This window comes from Lepus europaeus, chromosome 1 (genome assembly GCF_033115175.1).
Source record: "Lepus europaeus isolate LE1 chromosome 1, mLepTim1.pri, whole genome shotgun sequence".
NCBI lineage: Eukaryota > Metazoa > Chordata > Mammalia > Lagomorpha > Leporidae > Lepus > Lepus europaeus.
Window position 1 is genome coordinate 182,101,521 of NC_084827.1, and position 14,996 is coordinate 182,116,516.

The 14,996-nt window shown below is 64.8% G+C and overlaps 1 protein-coding gene across 1 annotated transcript in view; it reads left to right on the forward strand.

Annotated features, from left to right (window-relative positions):
- Positions 1–663: 663 nt before the first annotated feature.
- The window catches only part of TWIST2 (twist family bHLH transcription factor 2), a 38,815-nt gene continuing 24,482 nt past the window's right edge, over positions 664–14,996 (forward strand). The window contains exon 1 of the mRNA XM_062202718.1: positions 664–1,181. Within this exon, the coding sequence (XP_062058702.1) occupies positions 664–1,146 (483 nt within the window). The 3' untranslated portion in view covers positions 1,147–1,181. The remainder of the gene's footprint in view (positions 1,182–14,996) is intronic.

A 14,996-nucleotide genomic window follows, 5' to 3' on the forward strand; every position in this document is an offset into this window, starting at 1 on the left:
TGCGCGAGTGGAGACGGGCGTCTCCGGACCGCACCGAGTGTCCACACGCGCCCGCAGATCCCCAGCCTCAGGCCCGAGTGTGCGCCCTCCCGGGGCCAGCGAAGGCGCACTCGGGACTGGGTGCCCCCAGAGAGGGTCCAGGTCGCGTCCTCACCTCCGGGAGCGCATCTGGCTTCGGAATGCCTCCTGCACCCGGCCAGAGACCCAGTGGCCCGGCGCGGCCCCCTCTCCCCGGGGAGGCGGAGACAAAGCCAGGCCCTGCCTGGCCGTGGGCTCCGAGCGGCCCGCGGCGAGGGCGCGGGCGGCGCGCGAGGACCGCGTCTTGGGGCGATGCGGGCCGAGGCCGGGGCCGCCGAAGAGGCAAAACTGAAAGTGGCGCGCCGGGCTGGGGGGGCTGGGGGGGCGGGGGCGGCCGGCGCAGGCCCTGGAGCGCGCTCGCCCTGCCCCCCGGCCGCGGCGGCCAATCAGCGCGCCGCCCTCGCTCCTGACAACTATTTAGCGGCCCAGCCCGGCTAGAGTTTCCAAAAAAGTTAAAATAACTTCCTCTCCGGGAGACCTCGGTTTTGCACCGGCCGGCCTCGCAACCAGAGCCCCAGCAGCAACCCCGCGAGCGCGCGCACGGCGCCCCGGCGCCCCCAGCCCCACGCGCGCCGCGCGGGCGCCATGGAGGAGGGCTCCAGCTCGCCCGTGTCCCCCGTGGACAGCCTGGGCACCAGCGAGGAGGAGCTGGAGCGGCAGCCCAAGCGCTTCGGCCGGAAGCGGCGCTACAGTAAGAAGTCGAGCGAGGAGGGCAGCCCGACCCCGGGCAAGCGCGGGAAGAAAGGCAGCCCGAGCGCGCAGTCCTTCGAGGAGCTGCAGAGCCAGCGCATCTTGGCCAACGTGCGCGAGCGCCAGCGCACGCAGTCGCTCAATGAGGCCTTCGCCGCGCTGCGCAAGATCATCCCCACGCTGCCGTCGGACAAGCTGAGCAAGATCCAGACGCTCAAGCTGGCCGCCAGATACATAGACTTCCTCTACCAGGTCCTGCAGAGCGACGAGATGGACAATAAGATGACCAGCTGCAGCTACGTGGCCCACGAGCGCCTCAGCTACGCCTTCTCCGTGTGGCGCATGGAGGGTGCGTGGTCCATGTCCGCCTCGCACTAGCGCCGCGCCTCCCGCCTCCGGACCCGCGCGCCCGGGTAGGTGTGTGTGCGCGCGCGACGGGGCCTCCGGGGCCGCAGCGGCGTGGATGGGAGGCGGTTGGGAGCTCCCGGGGCGCCCCCCAGGCCTCTGGCCAACTTCCGTGCCGGGGACGGTGATGAAGCCCCTTTGGCGCGGTCCGAACGAGCTGTCGACAAACGGTCTCTTGTTCCACTCGTGGGTGGCCGTGACGGGGAGGTGGCACTAGGGGGAAACCACCCGGGACCGCCCTGGGGCAGCGAGACGGGGACTCCCGGCTCTGTGCGTCCCTCGCCGTGGAGGTCGCCTGGGAAGTTGCTCCAGACCGCGTTCCCCGCGCCGACGCTCCTGCAGGGAAGCCCGGCCCGCGCCGTGGGTGCATGGCCGTCGGGGTTTGCCTGGGGAGCGCGGGAGGACCGTGCCCTGCGTCGGCGGCGCCGGAGCCAGAGCAGCCGCTGAGCCAGGGCTGCCCCGCGCCAAGGGCGCAGAGACTGCGGTTCGGAGCCTGTGGCTGTCAGCGGTCTGCAGGAGAGGACCCGGGGTTGACCGCTCCGGGCAGCCTCGAACCTGGAGCGCCTGGGTCGGGTCCAGTTCCACAGGCGAGCGCGGGCGTCGGGGTCCGGGAACGGAGGCCTTGCGCGCACAAGGCAGGGCGCAGGGCGCAGGGCGCGGGCGCCGGAGCCGCGGTGGAGCAGCCGCGGCCGTGCGGGCCGGCGGAGGGGCGCGCGCCGCCGTGGGGAGGCGGGGGAAGGCTTGAGGTCCTGGCGCGTCTCGCCGCTTTGTGGGCGTCTGCGCGCTGGAGGGCTCCGGGCGAGCCGGCCTCCCTGACCCGGCCGCGGTGCCCGCACGCTCTGGCCGTGGCCGCGGAGGGCTGCGCTCGCGCAGGTGCATTTAGTTTGCTTTTTTAGCTTTTGCTTTTGCGTCCCTGCAAATTCTTTTTGATGAAATCTCCCCCTAAAATCATGTCCGTTTTATAGCTTTTGTTAAAAAAGCATTTTTAACAGAGAGGAGCTTGTGGGAATCGCCTCTTGTCTTTCACAAACAGATGGGAAGTGTCTCGATCACATATTTCTCTAGAAAGAAAGTTTGGGTTGGCTGCGGGGTGAGCGCTGCCGCGGGTAATAGATGGATCGGGGTTTTGCAGCCTGAATTATGAGCCTCTATACTTCCTTGGGCTTGCACGCCGTGCCACGCTCGGCTGAGGAGGAATGTCGTCTTTTTTAAACACACACACGCAGCTTTGTTTAAGGGAAGTGCCAACAAAGCGATCCTCAGAAAATTAGTGAAAACAAATCCCAGGACGCAGGAATGAGGAGGAACGTTTAAGCTTCGTGGCACAGCAGCCGCGCTCCGTGCAGCAGACTTCGCCGTAGGTCGCACGGCAGAGAGTGCGTCACGAGTACGAGAAGGGGACCGAGAGCTCGCTTGGCAGATAACCCTGAAAGCCTAGGGCGAGCTGCTCGGGAAGCAAGCGTCCATCTGGGGTCCCGGTTCTGGTTTTTACTTTTCCTGTGCTTGGACGCATTGATGCGCTCACGGAAGCCGGCTTCTTGGAGTAGACGCTGCCTAGTAGGTGCACACCCCTGCGGTCCTTCCCTTTGCCGCCCATTCGTATGAACGCAGTCACAATGAGTTTGTTTCCTGAAAACACTGCCAGGTGACCTGTGGCGTTTGTAACTCCCCTGAGAGGGGCCGCTGCTGCGTGTCAGCGGAGACGTGGACACGGTGCGGGAGCTCTTGCCATGCGGAAGAGCCGGGTCCTCGAGCCGCCCGTGCGGTGCTCCCCGGCAGGGAGAAGCCCAGCACACAGTGAGCCCCCCGCTCTGGATGGCTGCTCTGGCCTGGGATCTGGACACACAGTCAGACAACAGATCAGGTGTCTGCACACGGACAGCTGTGTCCCTCTGTTCGGTGCACCTAGGAGGTGCCCGAGCCCCAGCAGAGGCAGAGCCACGCGTGGCGTCGGGGAGGGGGCCTGGTCCTTGTAAGGCGTTGCGGTGTGCTCGGCTCTGCTCTGGGTAGAAAGCCCCCACCACCCCCCGCCCAGCCCTGTGAGCCCCGCACCCCAACCCCCTTCCAGTGGTCTGCAGAAAAAATTAACTCCCTGTGGGAGAGAAATGCAGAGCCCAGAGCTTCCGATGGCCGCGGGGCAGAGAGCAAAGCCGAGCTACCTGAGGTTAAGGAGCGTTCTGTTGCAGACTCGCGAGCGAGATGGGGTGCGGGGAGCCAGCTCCGCGGGCTGGTTCCTGGCCACCTACACGTCCCTGGTGATCCCTCCTGGCCCAGGGAGGCCTGGCTGCCCGGCAGGCCGGCTGGGGGCTGGGGGGCCTGCGCGTGGCCTCTGAGGTCTTTTGCAATGTAGCCCCTGATGGAGGTTTTCTGGAAACTCCAGTGTTTCAGGCGGGTCGGGAGCCCGAAGAGTTGCGTTTTTATCACGTTCTGGGTAGAAAGGCCGCGGAGGCCAGAGTCAGAAACTGAACTCCGCAGCAGAGAGCGTGCCCCAGGACTTGGGCTTAAAAGCGAAAAGCAAATGGCTTGTAGGGCACGTGGAGAGCTGGTTCTCGAGGACTCTCGGGGGTGGTCTCGGGTCCCTCCCTGTGTCCGTGGGGCCCCGTGGACGCACGGTGCCCTGGCTGCTGCTGTCTGCCCCTGCGCTGAAGAGAGCAAACCGCACACAAAGCCGTCCACCAGCAAAGAAGGCGCCGCAGGCAGCCAGGAGGTGAGCCGGTTACCGAGCCGAGAAGCAAAGTCGTAAAGAAGACAGAGCCCGGGCGCCGGGCGCCTGTGGAAGCCGGCCCCCGCCGAGCCCTGAGAACAGAAACTGCCTTGGAAGTGCTCCGTGTGGTCCCTCGAGTCCACACGTGTGATGCAAGCACGCAGCGTTCTGCACACACACACGCACACGTGCCTGTGAGGCCCGTGAAGCAGGACCACGGCCTGGGGCTGGGTCGGCCTCTGGCCGCGTGGGACTCTGCAAGTGATGGGGCGCAGCCTGCTGTGGACCCACTCTTATCACGAAATACCTTACATCCTTATATTTGAAAGAGCAAGTCGCGTGAGGAATTATTGCCGTGCTTTGCCCCAGAGCAGTAAACTGAAGCCTCACTTTGGGCAGAGGGCCGCACTGCCCCGAGGCCGTGTGCGTGGCCCTGCCTCTCTCCAGAGCACGGAGCCGCCTGTGGCTGTGAGGTCGGCCTGCCCAGAAGCCATTCTCTGTAGTTCCCGCAGCCCGGGAGGGGGCCCAGCCGGTCAGAAAGAGTGCGTCTCTTCCCGTGTATTTTCCACGGACATTTTGGAAACTGCACCCCCCAACCCTGCAAGGAACCCTGTGTTTGCTTTTAGGAAGTGTGTGGTGGCCATCGTCAGACACAGAACTGCCAAGTCCCTGTCCATGGAAGCCGTGGAGAGACCCATGATGCAGGGTCTGGGACATCCACGCCGAGAGGGAGACACCGAGCCTGAGCCCAAGCCCGAGTCCACGGCCGCTGGGTCTCTGCTCCCCTGCACACCTGCCAGTGTAGCCGGGCTGGATCAAACCGTGCCTCAGCCGGATGCGTGTTGTGGAAGGAGGACACGCGGTGAGGATGAGATCTTCCTGCTGATGTAAACTGAGGCACGGTGGGATTGTTCTCTGGGCATGGCTGATGGCTGTCACATCTCCGGGATCGGACCTGGAAAAGCCAGGACGCGGCTCTGTCCCCAGGCTCCCACTGTGTGACAGCAAGTGCCCAGCCCGAGCCACGCGTCAGATGCCACTGCTGGTTCCCCCACAGCTGCACCGCCTTTGGGAGCCGAGTGGCAGTGGCTGGCCGCCTGCTTCCCGTCGTGGTCTTGCCCTGTGCCCGGTGGCCAGGGGCAGCCCCCGCAGCCCAGCGTCCCCAGAACCCCACAGAGAATGGCACTTTCGCTTCTCGGGTCCTTTAAGAGTGGGGCAGGAGCCTCCTTCCCTCAGGAAGAGGGCTGCAGCCCAGCCAGGAGTCCCTGAGCAGTTCAGGGGCTACAGGGGTGCCCCCAGCATCTGAGCTCCCGCCGTGCTGGGGGGAGCGGCGGAGGGCTCCCCGTGTGCCTGTGCACTTCTGGGTCTGCTATGCGACGGACCGCAGCGCTCTGGGGGCTGAGCTTGGTGGAGTGGCCGCAGACGGCGCCCCTCCAGGGTACCAGGCGGGGAGACTGAGGGAGCTCGGGGCTGGGGGCCTCCTGGGGGCTTCGCCGGGAGGGAAAGGGCCCATGCTTTTTTGTTGCCAGTGCTCCTTGTACCCAGACCACAGGGCGTGCTGGTCTTTCTGTTACATTCTGAGTCTACCCCTCTCCGGAAGTTTCCAGACGTTCTGGGCAGCTGGGGGAGTGGGGGACAGCTCAGCAGACACGGGCCAGGAGCTCAGTCTCGGCTCCAGTGCCATGCGGGTTTGCCCGTGCGTGCTGCCGTGGCCTCACTCTGCAAGTCGGAGCGCACGCAGGCTCTGGAGAGAACGCACGCAGTTCCTTAAGTAGAGCCGGGGGTGCAGGGGAGCCCCTAGGCCGCTGAGCTGCCTGCGGGACACTCCGGACACGGGGAGCAGCGCCGGCGGTCAGCTTCCCTCACCCAGCGCCACTGGGCATTGCAGGAGTGCGCGAGGCGGGGAGCTGCGGGTCACTTCCAGCAAGCTCTGGACGCGGTAAATCTGGTCCTCGCCGTGGTTTGCCTTGATGCGTACATAATAAGGCCTTATCACCTCCCCGGGACATGCTGAGTCACCGCAAAGTGTAGGAGCGCGGGGGAGGAGCCGGCTCGCTCTGGTTTCTCAAGGCGAGCACCGCGGTGTCGCCGTGCCGAGGATTAACGGTCCTGAAATTAAATCGGCACAGACCGCAGGCAGCATGGTGACGCCGCCATCCAGCATGAGAGGCCGGGAGCTGCGGTGCGCCTCTCTCCCACCCCTCCCCGCCACGCACTCTCACGTGTGCTGGAGCTATAGTTGGGGGGAGCTCACGCTGGGGCCCAAGCAGCGCGGTGCCCGTGGGGGAGCAGCCATCACCGCGGGGGCTCTGGGTGGGCGTTTCTAGGGGCTCCAGGCAGCCCAGGTGTGGGGCGACTCCTCCCCTCCCTGCCACTTTTTTAAAGCAGTGTTTTGCTGGTGCCGACGGCTGCTGTGTCCTAGCATCCTGGTGCATGCTGGGTCCTGGTCATTTCTTGGGTGCAAAATGGGCCGTTTCAGTTGTCCCAGTGCTGCTCGGGCACTGGGGCCACCGTGCCAGAGCCAGCCGGCGGGGCTGGTGTTCCCGACGGGAGAGACTTATCTCAGGGTGGGTCCGGGACCAGAGCCTAGGAGTGGTGAGAGCCCGCAGGGTCTGTGCCGTGGGCCGGGTTTTCAGGGCAGCGTTCGCTTCTCCCTGTTTTCCCGGCTGTGACATGACCAAGCTCCTCCTAATTAACTGATAAGCAGGAGCCGCCCCCCCCCCCCCCCGCTCCCCCAGGACGTGGCTGTTACGTGGCACCCTTGCTTGTTTTGTTCAGTTTCGAACAGGAGCAACCTCAGCGTTGAGCAATTCCACGGCTCGTGAGTCCCCGGCAGCTCTGTGCTGCGTCTCAGGTTATGGAGACGCAGAAGCCAGCCTCCTCGGGAGCGGCGAAGCCAGGATACGAACGCAGGGAGTGATGGCCGAACAACGCCATGGGGCACTGGGGCTGTGCGGGGCCCCCAAGAGGAAGCAGAGGGTGGCAGGCTTGGGAGAGGACACCGGGCCCTGCACTGCCAGCTCAGGGGACCCTTCCTCTCTTCCCGCCAAGGCCCCCAGAGGCCTAGCGGCTGATGGGCACAAGCGCCCTGCCCGCTGTTCCCGAGAGATTATGGCTGAGAGTCCCCCAGGGGCGTCTCAGCTGTGGGAGAGCACCCAGACCCCAGCTGCGTGACCAGCTCCCCTGGGGCCTCGGCCGCAGCACTGCCCAGGGTGGCCCCGCCCGAGGCCCTGCTCAGTCACAGGGGCCTCACATGCCACGGGAAGCAGAGGTCCTGGGTGGGGTGCGGGCGGAGCCACCTGCTGGGCCCACGGTAAACTCCCAGGGGTTGGTACTCGGCTGGCCTGGGCTGCTCAGGGAACCGGGCACTGGGGCCGGCACAGCCACGGCAGAGCGCCAAGGGGCTGCAGGTGTGCGGGCATCTGAGCGTGAGCTGGCATGGCCGGGGTCAGTGACAGGAGGTGGCGGCTCAGCACTGGTTTGCTCCCAGGGCCTCCGTGGCTGGGGGTGCACTCTGTACAGAGACCGCGGTCAGAGCCCGTGAGATGCACCTCCAGACAGCTTCCTGCGGGAGATGGTGCCTGGCCGGCGGCCTCGGAGGCTTGCGGAGGGCAGGGAGGCCAGGGCACGGCGTCGCCACACGGCCTGGGGGTGCCTCGGGGCCTTCCTGGGGGTCCCCGCAGACGCGTGGCCAGGGACTCTCCCAGCCGACGCCAGGGTGCTTTTCTGAAGCTCACATGAGCATTGTTTCCCGTCCATTGTGTGATTTCACTTTCTCCCACCCAGAGAGGGAAAGGGGCCGGGTGGGTGGGGGGGGGACAAGAGCGAGGCTGGCGTGTGCTTCCGCTCCCAGGGCTCCGCTCTGCTTGTCCCTGCTCCGTGCTCTCGCGGCGCAGCCGTAATTAATCGCGGCTGCGACCGCGCCCGGTCTTCGGCGAGGGATGACCAGTGCGACGCTGCACCATGGCTTTTGCCGTTAATTGAAGCCAGTGTTTCCGGAATAAACCACGTGTGCTCGTTTTCTGCTAATTCGGGAAATTTTCATTAGATGGAGGCCGGAGGCCTGGGAGAGGATCCCGGCCTGTCCAGCTCTTACCCACCACACATGTCCACACACGTGCGCAGACACATATGTTTTCCCCAACATACATGTGCACACAGATACACAGAGACACATGTGTCCACACATGTGCAGACACATTTGCATGCACAGATATATAGATACACATGTCCATGCGACACATGTGCGCACACGTGCACACACATGAAGACACACTTGCACGCACAGACGTGAACACAGATACATACACACATGTGCATACACAATGCACCCCCACACGTGCGCATGCACACAGATACATATAGACACACAGGCCAACACATGCACACACATGCACACACACAGAGATACAGACATACAGACATCCACACACGTGTGCACATGCACATGCACACACAGATACATATAGACATACATGTCCACACGTGCACACACGCACATGCACATGAACACCCCAAGCATGTGCCTCAACACCGGGGTGCTGCGGCTGCTGCTTTGCCGTCGGGTTTCCACAGTGGGTCGGTCACGCCTCTCGAAGCCCCTCCAAGGTGGCCTGAGTTCTCCCACCCTTGGGGAGCGCGGCCTCGGGAGGGTGTGGCCTCTAGGTTCTGCAGGGGCCTCTTTCCCGTTAGCACGGGGTCGCCGGCACCTGCCCCGCCCCCTCAGGACTCCCCACTCGCCCCTGTGGCCGCTCTTGCTTCCAGTAACCGAGCCAGAGGCCCTGCTGTCGAATCGCATCCCCTGCCCTGGGGCCAGCGTCCCACTAGTGTCCTTTCCTGGACTGCCCAGCACCATCAGGGACACTGGACACCCTGTCCACTCCGGTGCTCCCTGTGGTGCCAGAGCCAGTGGGGCCCTGGCCTCTCTGCGCGCCCACCCAACCCCTCCCTTGGCACACCTGCCACCAGGATCCGTGGAGAAGGCAGGCTTCCTGGTGAATCCCAGATGCTGGCCACCCACCCCTGCAGCCACGCCGTGGACAGCCACGGCTGCGTGCGTGGGCCCGTGGTCGTGTCTGGTTCCTACAGTTGGCCAAGCTGAATGTAGCAAGCGCCAGGGGTACCCAGAAAGGCAACTTTGTGTCGGCTGACGCTTCAAGCTTCTGTGTACGGAATGAGCCAGGAGCCGGTGTTTCCCTGTGGCCTGTGTCCCTCTCCGACAGCGAGCCTCTAGCCGTGAGTTCCGAGGACAAAGCGTGGGCAAAAAGTCTGAACTCACAAAAGAAATGCGGAACGCGTGAAAAGCGTGGCCCTCCAGCGACATTCCAAGAAATCAGAAACAAGAGAGGCAGCTACTTCTTGTTGTTCATTTGAAAAAGAAAAGTCCGGCGCGGAGGAAGGTGTGGGGAGCCTGGCCCTGCCCGCGGAGGAGAGATCTGATGACGGAGGCAGGATCTGGGGCCGGAGTCGGCTTCGAGGGAGCTCCCGGGGGAGTGGGGGCAGAACACGAATGCCCCAGGAAGTGGCTCCCTGCGTGCTGCGCGCCGTGTGGCCGCAGTCTGGCAGGGTGAGGGGACTGGCTGTGGCGTGGTGCCCATGGCTGGGAGAGGCCCAGTGTGTGTGTGGACAGGGCGGCCGGCACCAGGGTCTCTGGGGCACTTGTGGGTGCAGGGTCTTCCTCCCCCTACCCCTGCCTTCTCATCCCCAGGGCGTGTGTCCAGAACCACCACCCCTCCAGACCCTCTGATAAACCTTCACCGATAAATTCCGCCCAGTGGAAAAGAACAGTGACTTACGGCAAAACAGGACCATATGGCCAACGCCGTGGCACAGGCTATGTGAGCGTGGCCGCCACTCTGGCTGCTCACCTCATCATCCTGCAGCGCTGTTCTCAACCTGCGGGCGCCACAGGAACAGAAACCGTGGCCAGGGCAGGCGACTGTGTGTGCTAAGCTCCCTGCCAGGCCTTTGTGTCACCTTTGCAACCTGGGACACAGACGCCAGTGTTTTGGGGAGGCAGCAGGGGGGGACCCAGGCGAGCCGTCCCCACTGGCGCTCCCGGCACACGGCAGAGCTGTGTCCATGCAGCCTCTGGCCCTTGCCGGACGTGCCCATGGCATTTCTGAAATCTGGTGAGAAAGTGGCTGGCAGGCGTGTTTTGTGTCTTCTGCAGCCCTGGAGACCCCATCAGTGACTCTGGCACAGGCCGGGCCACTCTCGTGTCAACACAGCCCAGCTTCACTGGTGGCACAGGCCAGCAGCGGGGGCTGGGGTCTCCATGCTGGGAGAGCGTCTGTGCCAGGCAGGGGCAGGGGTCTCTGTGCTGGGGTGGGGGGCCCTCTGTGCTGGGCGGGGGCCGAGGTCTCTGTGCTGGGGTGGGGGCCCTCTGTGCTGGGCGGGGGCCGAGGTCTCTGTGCTGGGGGGTTGCGTCTGTGCCAGCAGCGGGGGCTGTGGTCTCTGTGCTGCGGAAGGGGGGTGTCTGTGCCAGGTGGGGGCCAGGGTCTCCATGCTGGGTATGTGTGTCTGTGCCAACAGCGGGGGCTGGGGTCTCTGTGCTGCAGGAGGGGGGTGTCTGTGCCAGCAGCGGGGGCTGGGGTCTCTGTGCTGCAGGAGGGGGGTGTCTGTGCCAGGCGCTTGTCACAGGACCGACGTGTGCGTTCCCCCCCGCGATCTCGCTCCGCTAGGACTCCAGCATCTCCTTCCCTGATTTTTAAACCACGCCTGCGTCCGTGGGGAGCATTTCCTAATGACCCACCACTTCAGATGGGCGCCGCGGGTGGAGCTCACTCTCCCTCCTCAACCCCAGTTGGGGGTGGGTGTGTGCACTTCCGGGCGCCCGTGTCCCCCTTGTGGCCAGGAGATGGGCACCAGGGCTGAGGGGAGGTTGGTGCCAGGTGCCGCAGCCTGCTGCTGTGGGGTGAGCCCTGGCGGCGCCTCGCCGGGCCCGAGTCTCCCTGAGAGTCTCAGCCGCAATCCGATTTCTGTTAGGCCTGACTTCTGCACCCCGGCCGGCGTTTGACGCATATTTCTGGCAAATTCTGGGACCTCACTTGCCAGATGACCGAGCGCTTGCAGGGCGCTGACCGACATCCTTGTGAGTTTCCATCACGGGAGCGGCCGTGGGGCGCCCGGGGTAGGGGTGGGGCGCGCTCCCCTCTGCTCACTCGGCCCGGGTTCCCGCCTGGAGCCCACACACGCCTTTGGCTGCAGCACCATCAAGAAACAAGAGGTTAACGGCCGGCCTGGTCCCCGCACGGGCCTCCTGCGTGAATCAGAGCCGACTGGGAGCAGGAGTGACTCAGAGCATGGCTTTGTGTCTCTGGCTGTGCAAATAAACAGAGCAGGGAGGTTCGAATGAGACGCGCCCAGAACGCAGGGTGGGGGCGGCTGCCAGCTCCAAGGCGCAGCTCGGCCTGGGGAAGGGACGGCCGGCGAGGGGCAGCTGGGCCCAGCAGGGACCAAGCCCGGGGACAGGGGTGAGACGCTCGGGCCCGTGGGGCGCAGCTGCCGCTGGGGCAGAGGGAGCAAGGGGTGCCCTGCCCTGGGGTCCACCTGCCCTGGCGCCCACGCAGCCTGGCCTGTCCAGACCCACGGGCAGCCCCGAGCTGGACACACTGCCCCGTTCCTCCCACTCAGCTCCTGGGAAGCATCCGTGGGGATGTCCCCTTCTCCAAGCGCCTGCGCAGGCTCCTTGGGAGCCCCCCCCACCAGATTCATCGAGGACAGGAAGGTTCCAGAAGGCCTGCAGGGTGCAGCCGGGGGCTGGGAACAGGATGTGTCACTGCTGCACCCTGCAGGCGCCAGCCCTTCCCCACCCCCACGCTGCCCAGCCCAGTGTTGGTCCTGAGCCTGGTCCAGCCACTGCCCACTGCCCTGCCCCTCCCCAGGCTGACCTGGCTGTGGGGTGGGTGCGCGTTGGAGCTGGGAGCTGTCCTTGTGCTTTGCTCTGGCTCAGGGGGCCTGGCTGCCCCTAGCTGACTGCCCAGAAGGCCGTGGCTGTAGCAGTGCCACCCAGGCTCTGCCACGGAACCGTGTGGTCCCAATGAGGGTGGGGGAGCTGCCGCTCCAGGCTGTCCGATGGGAGGGGCTGCAAAGAGGGAGAGAGGGGGTTGGGGGATCCCAGCACAGGCCAGCAGGGCAGGTACTTGGGGGTCGTCTGGATCTGGGTTGGGGTGGTCTCATTTCTCCCGCCCTCACCACACGTGCGCGCACACACGCACCCAGCAGTAACATACTCAGTTCCCACCGGCTTGCTTTATGCGGTGCCTTTGGGCTCCCGGCTCCTGGGCTGATGTGGCTGGGAGCCCAGACAGCGCTGCCAGGCTGCTGCCCGTGGCTTGTCAGCAGGTCCACGGCAAGGAGCCGTGGCCGGACACCAGGCGTGCGCTGTGAGCCGAGTGCCCCGAAGCTGTCAGAGGCATCGAGGGACAAATGTGGAAACCTGGGTGGCAGCAGCCACTTGTGCAGGTGGATGGCCGGGACCACGTGGAAGGGCAGCCCCGTGGGAGTCCCACAGCCAGGACGGACCAGAGGGCACGGGGGTGGACAGAAGGAGGCCGAGGCTGGAGAAGGCGTTGGGCTGCAGAGGATGGCACAAGGGGACCTCGCAGCCCCGGAGGGAGGCTCAGAGGACAGCAGGAGGGGCCGGGAATGGCTGGCGAATGCCTGGGCTGTAGTGGCATTCCAAGGACAGGGTTGTACAGGGCGGCCGGCGGTCCTGAGCCCCTCCCGCCCACAACGAGGTGGCCTGCTGCACCTGCCAGGCACAGGTTCCTGCACCTGGCTCCTGGGCTGCTCTGAGAAGATCGTTCGACATCACCTAGCGTGGCCACTTGGGGCGCCCGCAGAGCCCGGAGCCTCCTCGCTGCCCGGCCTCCACTCTGTCCAGATTCTGTAGCTTGCAGGGTTTAGAGGCAGGACTGTCAAGCCCCCAGTGTTAGGGGCTTGGCCAGAACAGACCCCTCCCCAGCACAACATCACCCCACTGCACCCCCGGACACCAGCTGCCTCTTTTCCGGCCAAGGGACGCCATTTCCCAGGGTGGCCTCTGAGCGCCTGTGTGACCGTGTCTGGGGACAAGCCGTGGCACCCTGTGTGACCGTGTCTGGGGGACAAGCGGTGGTGCCCTGTGTGACCGTGTCTGGGAGAAAAGCCGTGGCACCCTGTGTGACTATGTCTAGGGACAAGCCGTGACACCCTGTGTGACTATGTCTGGGGGACAAGCTGTGGTGCCCTGTGTGACCGTGTCTGGGAGAAAAGCCGTGGCACCCTGTGTGACCGTGTCTGGGGACAAACTGTGGTGCCCTGTGTGACCGTGTCTGAGGGACAAGCTGTGGTGCCCTGTGTGACAGTGTCTGGGGGACAAGCGGTGGTGCCCTGTGTGACCGTGTCTGGGGGACAAACTGTGGCACCCTGTGTGACCGTGTCTGGGGACAAGCCGTGGCACCCTGTGTGACCGTGTCTGGGAGAAAAGCAGTGTCACCCTGTGTGACCGTGTCTGGGGGACAAGCGGTGGTGCCCTGTGTGACCGTGTCTGGGGGACAAGCAGTGGCGCCCTGTGTGACAGTGTCTGGGGGACAAACCGTGGCACCCTGTGTGACCGTGTCTGGGGGACAAGCTGTGGCACCCTGTGTGACCGTGTCTGGGGACAAGCCGTGGCACCCTGTGTGACCGTGTCTGGGGGACAAGCCGTGGCACCCTGTGTGACCGTGTCTGGGGACAAGCCATGGCACCCTGTGTGACCGTGTCTGGGAGACAAGCCGTGGCACCCTGTGTGAAGTGTCTGGGGACAAGCCATGGCACCCTGTGTGACATGTCTGGGGACAAGCCGTGGCACCCTGTGTGACCGTGTCTGGGGACAAGCCGTGGCACCCTGTGTGACCGTGTCTGGGAGAAAAGCCGTGGCACCCTGTGTGACTATGTCTAGGGACAAGCCGTGACACCCTGTGTGACTATGTCTGGGGATAAGCTGTGGCACCCTGTGTGACGTGTCTGGGGACAAGCCATGGCACCCTGTGTGACCGTGTCTGGGAGAAAAGCCGTGGCACCCTGTGTGACCGTGTCTGGGGACAAACTGTGGTGCCCTGTGTGACCGTGTCTGAGGGACAAGCTGTGGTGCCCTGTGTGACCGTGTCTGGGGGACAAGCGGTGGTGCCCTGTGTGACCGTGTCTGGGGGACAAACTGTGGCACCCTGTGTGACCGTGTCTGGGGACAAGCCGTGGCACCCTGTGTGACCGTGTCTGGGAGAAAAGCAGTGTCACCCTGTGTGACCGTGTCTGGGGGACAAGCGGTGGTGCCCTGTGTGACTGTGTCTGGGGACAAGCCGTGATCTGAGGTTGGGAATTTTCCACGATCAGCCTGGCACACTCGGCTTTCCCTGGCCAGGCTGTAGGTGGTGGAGGAAGGGGCTGGCTGGCTGGGCCATGCGCTGCGCGGCTGGGCTCACAGAGCTTGGCCTGCAGGGAAAGAGGTGCGCCCATTCAGCCCCCACAGCGGGGCAAGGCTGTTCACCGGCATTTTCTAGAAGCCGGGAGTGAGCCTCAGGGGTCAGTGGGCGTCGGGTGGCAGGGCTGGAAGCCAGGCTGCACCCCCGACCTGGAGGCTGTGCCTCTTCCCAGCCTTGAGCATGATGGGAGCGCAGCTCGCCGTGCAGGCTCGCAGGGGCTCTGGTTGGCCATGCGACGTGAGGAGCCACACAGGAGCACACGTGATGGCTCAGCCCTGCCGGACGGCACTGTGGACCAGGCCTTGGGCCGTGCAGTCTGACGCAGGGGGAGGGAGGACATGGGGGAGGCAGACAAAGGAAGGCGCTCGGCCGGAGCGGGAGCCACGTGGCTCAATTGCAGAGTGCGGCGAGCAGCCTCCCACAAAGGGATGTCACTAGAGGCCTGGCACGGGCCTGTTTACGCCGCAGACGGAGTCTTGGACTGTCACGAAGAGCAATCTGGGATCGCTCAGGAAACTTCCAGGAGACAGCGATGGAAACAGAGAGAGGAGGCTGCATCGAGCTTGCACATCCCGTGTGCCATCTGTGTGCCATCCGTGTACCATCCTGTGTGCCATCCCATGTGCCATCTGTGTGCCATCCACGTCCCTTCTGTGTGCCATCCCGTGTGCCAT